Raw genomic sequence first — 11,404 nt, 5'->3', positions numbered from 1 at the left:
TTTCTTCTTAAAATTTTACCTCTAAATCTTATCAACAGTCCTGGCTGCCCAATAGTTACTTAAGATAAATGCTGAATATCTCAAATTTATAAGGTAAATGTTAGTTTTATTAATTCAATCTTAATAATGTTACCACTGCCCATTTATTGATTTTAAAAGCAAGACAGAAAAAAGTTTATAACAATTGAAAGGAAGTTGTGATACTGTTAGAATTATAATTTAATTGGATAATGGAGACTTTTTTTGGTCTAATTAGATAATATAGCCAGATATAAATGAAAATTAGCATGCTTTAAGAGTCAAAATAGGTGCATGGTTGATTATCGATTTACTATTTGTAAATCAGTCAGACCTATGTATGCACCATGGTCTGCGAACACTGGTTTCTCATAACTCATACACTGAAAAATAGTTTTCATCTTTTTCATTTCTCAAGTTGACAAATACCTGATTCTCTGCGATATCTTCCTTGAGTCTTCAAAGTGTTCTATGTACATAGCTATTCTGACATATAAGTTCTATCCCATAGTTGACTCTTCCTAGATTCATCTTCTCTACCAGACTGCACATCCTTAAGAGCAAAAACAATGTCTTTTACTTCTATTCTACTTCCTAGTTATTAAAAAAAAGATTTGGCACAAAATAGGCATTCAATAATTTTGGTTGAGTTGATAAATGACAGCATGAGGTATGGCCAAATAATTTGAAACAGATAATAATAAAAACAATGAGACTGACATTTATGAAATGGTTGCTATGAGTCAGGCACCGTTCTTTGCTTGTTTTGACTTCTTATAACTACCTTTTGATATTGATACAATCATATTTTATGTTAGAGATAAGGAAACTATCACAGAGCAGTTAATAACAAACAAACCAACAAATAAAACTTTATCTAAGAACATACAACTAGTACGTGGCTTAGCTAGAATTTAAAGCCAGGCAGATGGGCTTCAGGGTCCATTATATTTACCATGACACCACAACTAATGGCTCCATCAGGCAAAAATTCACTAGAACAACACTGTGCAGCTCCACAGTGACTACGAACAGGTACTGAGATGATACACCTAACAAGCACAGAAACTACAAGGTGTACACATAAATAGAAGAGGCCATTCCACAGAAGGATCGGGAAATAGCTAGGAGAGAGAGCATTAAAAAGACAAAAGTTCATTAACTACAAGCAGCCGCAGTGATACTTGACTGCCGCTGGGGAGCTGGGGAACTGAGATCCAGGCCTGCCACTCCTCCACACTTGAGTCATAATTGTTCTTTCCTTCCTGGCAAAACCAATTTCGGCCAGAGCCATCAGCATTTTTTACCCCATTGAAAGCACTCGTGAAGAACAGAGAGATAAGGGTAAATTGTACTCCCTCTGAATGTCTTAATAAGTTCCTGGTAGATTAGCCCTCCTCGCTCTGAGAGATTTCAGGAGATTCGAAATCTACTGCTGAATATACATTTATAATTTTATTATTTTTCTTCTACCAAAATCTTCACCGTGTTTTTTTGTATTAGCTTTCTCTCGTCGCTATTTTGTTACTTTAAATGCATTGTAGTAATCTCTGCCATCTTCCCACTTGGCTTAACATCTATGCCTTTCCTCTCTTCTCTTATCTGTAAGACGTTGTGTATTCAGGTGGTTTTATTTTTCCCTATTCTTTTTTTTGGATTCATCCACATCATCCTTTTCTCCTCTACAAGCATGTTCATTTCCTCATGGCAGATGCTGTCAATCATGGCAATACTTAGTATTCTAGTCCCCAAATACACACACAGCCCCAAACAGCCAAAGAATAAGAGATCGCTCTTTCCCAGTCATCAAACTGTATACCTCACACTGCAGGCCTTTTTACCTAAGAAGATCTAAGTTCAGCTTGTTACCTACAAGCTATAGTATATAGTATTTTGTTCTGCAAAATTTATTTTAAGTTGTTGACTTGGAGGGTTATAGAATGAGAAGCATGTTAGCAGTTAGGGACCCGGTCAAATAGGAGGTGGATGCCTAGAGGAACTGAGGGACAAACCCATCAAAAGAAGAGTCAGTCAAGAGAAACATCAGGTCAGAAAAAAGAATGTTTAACTGGAAACAATTTAGTCCCTGAGGCTGCTGGTGCTCTCTTAATTTCTCCAGGGTGGAAAAAAAAAAGTGGTTTTATTAAAGATTCATCGAAGCTAACTTTGTTTTTCGTGACAGCATCAAGAGAAAGCTTGGGGCAGATCTGATATATTGGAGTGAAACATCCCCACCCCAGTAAAATATGGCAAATTTCCTGTAGCGGCCAGCATTCATCTCCATCCATCATTAGAGCAGCATGGGCTATTCACTAGAAACAAATGTTCTAGATACAGTATGTCAAATACCGGATGATAGAAACCTCTGAGAAACCACAGGGAGTATGCTGGAAGCAAACAGACCAAAATGTTTAAAAGACCTCTGACCATTTTCCACAGCAGAGCGCAACTTGGAACCAACCTGAAATAATGCATTTGACCTTCATAAAAGGGTAATAGATGGGTATTTAACATTAGGCCAGTCAGACTTCAGAGAATACCAGTTCTAATAAGGACAGATTGTGAGACAAAAACAAACAAACAAACAAACAAATAAATAAGTAGATAGATAACCAAACTAAAAAAGAAATTCTGCTCCCCAGAGATGTTTAAACAGATAGTCCATTATGCAAATGTGAAAAATGATCAGCCTCTAGACAGGTTTCCATTCATTTTTGAGAACTTTTGTTCACCTGGCCACTGAGACAACCTACCTTCTAATATCTAGTCAGTGGTATAAGAAACATGCAATTTTCAGATGAGTCTTACTTCATAAATATTTGGAGACTGACACAGGCTATCTCTATCCTGATTAAGTTCATTTGTTAAAAAGGAATAAAACTAAAAGACAGAGTTTTATTTCCCTCTTTTGGTAAAGAAATATCACCTGAAGCCAACTAGAAGTAATTATCTAAACTTAGAAAAGGTTATCTGTGCATTTATCTATGACCTTCCTATCTCTCTATTTAGCTAGCTAGCTACTTTATTTTTTAAACACAAATGTGGCTAATTAAACTCTGAATTATAACCTCAACATCATATAAACTTGATCCTCATAGAGATATAAATTAGATATAAATAAAATCAGCAATTCATGAGTAATATTTAGTATATTAGATGCTTATTATATGTGATTGACACATCTTACAAATGAGAAATAACAAATATGTAATGTCAATTATGCAAAAAGCTTCTTTCCAATTAAAAAGCACTTAGTACTACTTAGTACTACATGAACTAAAACAGGAAATTACTAGTCAACCTCATCAGTTCTTGAAACCAGGAAAATTGTGAATCTTTTTTTTTTTAAATATTAGCTTTAGATACCAATAAGATTCAATAAAAATCAACTAAGTAACTACTAGGTAACATACTATGCTAAAATCAAAAAGACTCTGGTTTCACAAGCTTTTTAAAAAACTTTATGGATGTTATGATAGGTGCTTTGATTTATATAAAATAGTACAAGGTAAATGGGTGTTTCAGGTGTAGTTCAGTATATAGAGGAGAAATGGCATAGATCAGTGTTTTCTTCCAACTGTGTTCTATAAGCCTAGGGGTTCCAGAGGGCACCCCAGGGCCGCCTTGGGGCAAAGAAGGAGTCACTAGTGAGCACTGCTCTTGGCGCTCTGCCCCTGCTTCAAGCAGAGCATGATGCTTTTGTTATTCCAGAGTTTGTTTGAAACTCGGGGGCTTGGATAACTGTTGGAAAATCACCCAGAGAAAAAGTGTAGATGTAGCATCGCTTTCTTGGATTCGATTTGATTTTGGAATGCTCAAGAAGGAAATGAAAAAAATGTTTGATGGACCAAAACGGTATAAAGTGTCAGCTGCATTCAGAAGGATCAAAGGAGATGATCTCTTTCTTTAGTCATCATTGCCCAGGTTAAGTGTAGGGAAGTAGTAAGCATTTGTTCACTAAAAAAGTCACTTTCATTGAAGTTTGGAAAATGTCACTTCCACTGTGTCTCTGAGTTCATGCATCACCCTTCTTTATGAATGAAACATACATTATTTTTAAAAGATTAGAGGCAAACACATGCTCTTATGTACAAAGGGACAGATAAAAGAGTTGGGGTGGAATGAGCAAGTATTGAGTGCCCATAAGGGAAATGTCATGCACCCCTTTTGATGTATTATACAATACTCTAGATCCCTGTGGCCTTGCCAAATAATGTCGAGTGCGTGCTATGCAAAGTCCTAGCATTTTAAATATTAATCATGCTCGTCTTGGCTAGAAAAGATAAAATTATACGCCATGGCCTAGAAATGACTAAAACCTAGAGGGATTTTTTTTTTTTTTTACTATCTTTGTTTATTCACTTGAAATAGAATTAATTTTATAATTAGAGAAAATAAATGAATCAAAGCTGGTTTCGCAATGTACTTTCCCTTTCAAGTTCACCTAAGAGTCCAAAACCCAACCTAAGTTCAATTTAAATCCTCAGCCACGTGCTGGACACTTACTGCACACCAATACCCTATGCTTGTCACTTTAGGGACCACAAAGCTGATCGAGGCACTTTTTCTCACCAAGGACTTTGCATTCTAAAGGAGAGATTAGATGTGGTCAAAAACAACTATAATCAGAAGTAAGAAAAAAGTACTAGAAAAGGAAAGCGGATGCCTTGGCGATCAGAGGGAGTAAGAAAATCTCATTAGTGGAATTGATTTTATTTGATGGACTAAGTGGCATTTGAGGTTTACTTTAAAGGTCTAATGATCTTAGAATTTTATTCAGCAGTTGCATGCAACCTCAGGCAAGTCACTAAACTCTCTAGGACGTGGTTTCCATGTCTGTTAAGTGAAAAAGCAGAATCTGAATACCTCCAACCCCCTTTTAGGTTCAGATTCAGTGCTTCCATCACTTTCCCTAAGAGAAGCTGGCAGATTCTATCGACCACACTTTTTTCCTGTCCCCAAAAGTCACATACATGATATAGACCACCCAAGCAAATGACAATATGAAAAGAATTAAGCATGCCCAGGACATAAAAAGAAGAAGCAAGGAGTCAATAATTAAATGCTTATTTAGAAAATGCCACTTACAGTATGGTCATTAAAACCTAAACATCTGGAGAAAACACAGTGTTTAATGTTGGCATATACCAAGAGACCCAAAAGAATGATCGATGTGCTCTGAAGAGCTAGGGACCTATTTATAGGATGAAAGTCTCAAAAGGCTTTCTCAGCAGGAATAATATTAATTCAGTGGTGATAACACAGAATGGAGAAAGAACAGGGGTGTGGAGGTGGCACAGAAAATCTAAAGAACATATACTTTCTAGGTTTTTTCTTTGCTTGGAACATAGTGTACAGAGTACGAGGATATAACAACTAAATGACTGTTCAAAGTTAAAAAAAGAAAAAAAGAAAAAGAAAAAGGAAAACACTTTTTTTCCCTTCTCTCCCAATGAATTCCACTTAGAATTTTATATTTTTTAATCCTTGAAGATGTTAACAACACCTCATGGAGGGAGAATAGCTAAGGTTAGTTGGGGGTGTTGGGGAAGGTACTGCTAATAGATACACACAGAGTATAAAGAACTTTTCTTTTAAGGCAAAATACAGATAAACTCAGTGAAAATTTAAGAGTGAGACTGAGATTTCAGTATTGATTTTTTTTTTTTTCTTTGCTACATTTGTCTTAGTTCTTTCCATCACCCTCTAGATCCCAGCTGTTCATTTCAGGCATAAGTTAAATTATCTTTCCTCATAGAAGACTATATGTACATAACCAATAAACCACTACTGACATCAGCAAGCCTTGGGATTTGCCATGAACTTGGGGTGGGGGTGGAGGAGGACTCTCCCTCAGAGACATGGTGACAGATATGGAGCCTGCCTCTCTTCTGCCACTAGGATCCACCCATCCCTGTTCCTTTGAGCTCACCTCATACCTCAGAGACCAGATGCAGGGTTCCTTCTGAAAGAAAGTACGCACGAGCTAGGACAAACCCTGGAAGCAGGCTTTCTATGTCTCTTAGCCAACATTTCCTAGACTGACCTATGATGGGATTACAGTTTTTACTGTAACAGATGTACCCAAGGAAAGCTGCTGTAATTTACAGCAGGCTTGCAGCAAAACAGCCAATGGACGATCATCAATTTAAACTGTAAATAAGGAGCTGCTTTGTTTTGGACTCTGATCCCAGTGATGCCCCTAACAAGCTGCCTGCAAAGCCAGGGCATGATGCCCACTGCTGGAGTCACATTGATTGAAGAACTGTACTTATCCTTATAAGAAACTAAAAATAGCAATAAGAACATGAAGGCAAAACAGGCTTCTGGGAACGCAAGGCAGTTATCCCAATGTCAGTTTTATTCCAGTTGCTCCTACTGACATGAAAAGCAGATAGAAGTATCTGGTACGAAAGATGTTAACTTGCTAGATAGCACCCTGGAGAACTCAAATAATTAATATAACCCTTTACAGGGCCTGCCTTTTCACTGGAGGACACGAAATTCCTGGGAGACTTGAAAGCAACTTAAGTGCCTTTGTCTTGCACAGATAATAGAGTATGACTTTTCTTTTCTTCTTCTCCTCCTTTTCCTTCTTTATTTGTAAACAAGTTCTCATCGATTGGGAAAATATAGTCACACTTTAAAATATTGTGCAGCAACTCTCTTTGGTCTGCATATGTGCATATGTCCCTTTGAGGTGGGGGAAATATATATTTCATGGCGATAAATTCACCTCAGTAGAAACACTGTACACAAATTTACTGCTATGTCAACTTTATTGAATTTTTGCACCATTGTAAAGACCTTCATCGTCCTCCAATATTTCTTAAATCTGTCAACATTGCAGAAAGTGACCCTGAAGATCTCGTTTGTCTATAGAGGAAAAAGATCCCTTCTCTCAGGTTCTCCCATAAACACTGTGATTTAAACAGCTGAGGCCTGACTCTGCTTCTAGAGGGTAACCGGCTCAGTGGACAGTGTTCTCCCATAGTTGTGGGCAACGACTTCTCTTACGCTGGAAGTAGGGTCGGCCAAGTCTTGATTTCAGCTAAATGCCTCTGGCCAAATGCCCTCCTTAAAAACCTCCAGATAACTACAGATTAAGTGTGCAGCCTGACTCATACTGGCATACTGACATGAGTGGATTCAATGGCGGAGTTCTTTGTGGAATTCTGACTAAGCTTTCCTTTCTGTCGTAGGAACAACATTGGGACTGGCGAGTCTCATGCTCTAAGTCCTGCCGCTGCAAACCATCCTAAAATCTCCAGATCACCACCACATAGTGCGCTGCTAAAGACTCACCTTCAGTGTTTGGCATCTTAGTTTAAAAATCATATTCCTTTCTAACGGCATCAAACAGACTATCACTAGATGAGATCAATTCTCAGGTTTCTTCCAGCTGTAAATTCTTTTTTTTTTTTTTCCTAATTACCTTACAAATGGGAAAATGTAAATGACTAACCCAAAGTTATCTGCTGGTAGAAGTAGAGTCAAGAGACCTTTCAATTACAAAATGTCATATTGCATTTTATTACTAGAATACATGACTGTTGAGGGTGGAATGCTGGCATATTTCTCTATATTCAATGGTGCCTACAGTTTGTTGATTGCTAAATGAAATTTACTAAAAATGTGAGCTAGAGGAAAAATCAATAGGGATTACAAGAATTGATTGAAAGCCAGCAAACTTAACTAAATCTCATTATAAAAATAAAGGATATGAGTTTAGCTCCTCAATGTATGGCTGTACACAGCAGATCAAAATTGTTTATGTGTAATCGTTGACGATGGACCAGTAATCAGCCAGTAAGGGGATGATAAGAATGTCCAGGGTATGTTTCTAAATGCGTGAGGGTGGCATTATTGAACTGTGCTGTCTAATACTATGGTCGTCAGCCAATATGGGTATTTACATTTAAATTAATTAAAAATAAATAAAATGTAAAATCCAGTTCCTCAGTCATAGTGGCCGCAGTTAAAATACTCAACAGTCCCAAAGTGGTTACTGTCGACAGTATTAGACAGCTTAGAGGAACATTTCTATCACTGTAGAAAGTTCTAATGAACACTGCTATTTACAGAGGAAAAATCACTACTATTGCCTCCAATAATTATATGAAGGAGGAAGAGAAGGTGAAAAAAGGAGAAAATGTAAAGAGAAAACATTGATTAAACCTTAACTATTCAGTGTTAAACATTTGAAACGCATTATTTCATACAATACTCACAACTTTCCTCATGAGCCAGGTACCAGAATTATCTCCTATTTTACACTTGATGACATTGTGTTTGGAGAGATTAAGTCAACATAGCCGTACACTTGTTAATTGGCTTAGCTGGGTTTTTTACTCAAGTCATCTGACCAGAGCTTCTATGCAACTGTTAAGTTAAACAGTGTCTACTGAAGAAATTGAAATGTTTAGACTCAGAGGGAACATTACACTTGACATAAGTGGTTCTGCACCCTAGATACAAACCAGAAGCATCTGGGGAGCTTGCTCGAAGTACAGTTACCTGAGTCCTAAGCCACGGCAACAAGGTGGGACCAGGGCCTGCACATTTGGGGACCACCTGGTGTCCTGGAGGTGCAGCCAGAGTTGAGGATAATTGTTTAGAGATGTTTTCATCTGCTTTCAACAGTGCAGATAACGAAATGTAGAACCCACCTAAGGCCACTAACAGTAACTACTGACAGATCTGAAACAAAAACCTAGATGTCAGTGCTTTCATGATAGTGGAATATAGCTTAGGACATACTAATGAATAGCATTTTTCTATTTCTTGAGGGATACTATTATTTCATGTAATTCCTGTAATACTTAGAAATTATATCAGAATTCAGAATTTGACAGCACAAGTTTTTAAAACCAAACAATGGATGTAGCACCACTCTCCTCCTGAGACAAATAAGTCTTTCTTTTTAAAAAGCAAACATTTTCTTCTGAAGAAAATAGCATTTCTCTCTGAAGAGTAGATAAACTCTCTTAATAGGAGCAGTATAACGTAGTGGACGCAGTATGACTGCTAACTGAGAAATCTGAATTTTAGTCTCAATTGTGTCCTAACTCTGCAATGGGGGCAAACCATTTCCTTTCTTTAAACCTTAGTTTTCTCATCTGTAAAATTAAGATGTGGTATATGGTGACCCATAAGGTTCCTCCCGGCAGGGCTCCATCCTGGCATTTGTATGCAGGTTGAATAAATTTTAGAAATGAAACGTCCAACCTGCTGTAGGACAATGAATTCACTTCGATTCTAGTTATTCACTCCATGTCAAGTGAAAACAGAGGGATATCACAGGAAAATCTCATATATGGTTTTTTTCTGTTTTGTCAAGGCTCATTCTAATTCTTGTCACCAACTGATCAGCACTCTTCCATAAGAGACAGCACCATCCACCCAACAAGACTCACTCCCTGTAGCTGCCTTTAAAATGGTAATGATATACCTACCTCTTGCCCTTCTACAGTCACTGCTACTGATCTGAAAATTACAATGTGTCAGGCATTTTACCACTTTAACATCCATCATCTCATCTTTACATCTCTTAAAACTTAACTGTAATGGATTTCTAGGTGGCCAGAGAGATTAGCCAACCAAGGCAGAAGTCGCATCAGGAATAAGCAGCATGCTGAATATACGTTTCTTACCTTACGCTTGTTGGTAGGACACACGTAGAGATAGCTTAAAATTGTTTTCAATCCAACTTTATCATTCAGCTTCTCATAGGTTGTCCCATAATCGGTTGACCTATAATTTAAAAGGAGCATTAATGAGGACAGAAGTATACGTCATTTGGCTGCTTGTCAGTATAATGCATGTTTTACATAGTAGAATGGCTCTCGGGAGGTTTCTAAATGATTCATGTAGTATATAATGATGCTTAATTATGTACACAGTAACATCATGTGAGTGGTTAACATTTGCATTTAAATTGAATTGGTAAAAATTAAAACTCCATCTCTCTACTGCTCCTTAACGTATGCACATTGCATAAAGGATGTGGTTAATTTTAAAAGATGAAGAGATGAGGGTGTCCCTTGAGTTGACCAAAGAAATAAAGAGCTTTTATTTAGGTTTGACATTTCCAAACTTTTGCTTTATCTTGGTACAGTGGAGACGCAGGTTCTCTGGATTTATCTACAAAGTATATTTTCTTTCATGAGTCATAGAATAGATGGTGGGTAGGTCTCTTCAAAGGTCATTCAGTCTTGTCCTATTGTTTAAGAGGAAGAAAATGTCTTAATAATATGTGAAATTTCACTCATATTCAGTGGACTTTTCCAGTGTTAAGCAACGTGGAGTAGGAAGGATATTACTTCTTGGCACTGACCTTATCTTTCTGGAGATTCACTCATCATTATCTAGCCATTCATCAATAACTTATTAATTTAGACTGAATAAATAGGCCTTAATCATCTTCTCTATGAAACTCTATTATATATTTCAGAATTGTAATCTTATTAGATCATCATTACAACCAGTAGAGAACATTATCTGTATTTGAAGAAAGTGATTGAAAGAACTTAAGTGACCTAGTCAAAGAAGATAGCTGATAGATGGTCAGCTAGAGTTTGAATCCACGTATCCCGGCCCTAAGCTCTGTGTTACTTACATTATACCACAATTTTTTTTTTTTTTAATTTAAAGGAAACAAGTATAAAAATTCCTCTCTGCCTTCTTTTTACATATAGGAGATTCCCAATGTAATTCACTTGTTCATTCATTCATTCATTCATTCATTCATTCATATTTATAGAGCTCCTAAAATGTACCAGGCCCAGTGTAAATATCAGGATATAACACATTGACACTATTCTCAACATTCAACACCTTTACTTGATAAATAGACATATAAAGTTATGTTAAGTGCAATGATACAAATAAGAATTAACAAGGCTTAGAAAATAAAGTTGGTTTAATTAGAAAAACAAAGAATATAATCACTTTCATTAATTTTTTATCTTAATAAAAATTGCATTTTCCTATAGGCCAGAAAGACTAAATAAAAGAAATTCATGTTAACAATCTCATCACCATGCACTAAGAACTTACTTTGGATGGACCAGACACTGAGGATCCAGGGAGTTTTCCCCCTAAAATTATATATATATACATACATACATAAACTAAATTCTTAGTTTATCCTTTCTACGAACATATTTTAAATAGTGACATATATATTATAGACAATATTATATTATCACAATTATGTACTGTTATATAATATGTAATGTATCTGTATATATTACGAAGAATCAGTACTTTATAGAATTTAGATGATATCTCGAATCACTAAAGATTGGGGTATTATGAAAAGCTTTTCAAAAGGACGATGATCCTTGGAAATGAAAATGGGTAGGACTTTAGAAAAGGGAACTGG

General features: G+C 36.5%; 1 protein-coding gene across 5 annotated transcripts in view; it reads right to left on the bottom strand.

Annotated features, from left to right (window-relative positions):
- Positions 1–11,404, bottom strand: part of SORCS1 (sortilin related VPS10 domain containing receptor 1) — a 482,842-nt gene that overhangs the window by 220,117 nt on the left and 251,321 nt on the right. For all 5 annotated transcript variants that reach the window (XM_011363774.2, XM_011363773.1, XM_011363770.1 and 2 more), the window contains exon 3: positions 9,672–9,771. In XM_011363774.2, the coding sequence (XP_011362076.1) occupies positions 9,672–9,771 (100 nt within the window). The remainder of the gene's footprint in view (positions 1–9,671; positions 9,772–11,404) is intronic.

Source organism: Pteropus vampyrus, unplaced genomic scaffold, assembly GCF_000151845.1.
Source record: "Pteropus vampyrus isolate Shadow unplaced genomic scaffold, Pvam_2.0 Scaffold89, whole genome shotgun sequence".
NCBI classification, from domain to species: domain Eukaryota; kingdom Metazoa; phylum Chordata; class Mammalia; order Chiroptera; family Pteropodidae; genus Pteropus; species Pteropus vampyrus.
The sequence above is the reverse complement of the archived record's forward strand: the minus strand, read 5'-3'. Positions and strand labels throughout refer to the sequence as shown.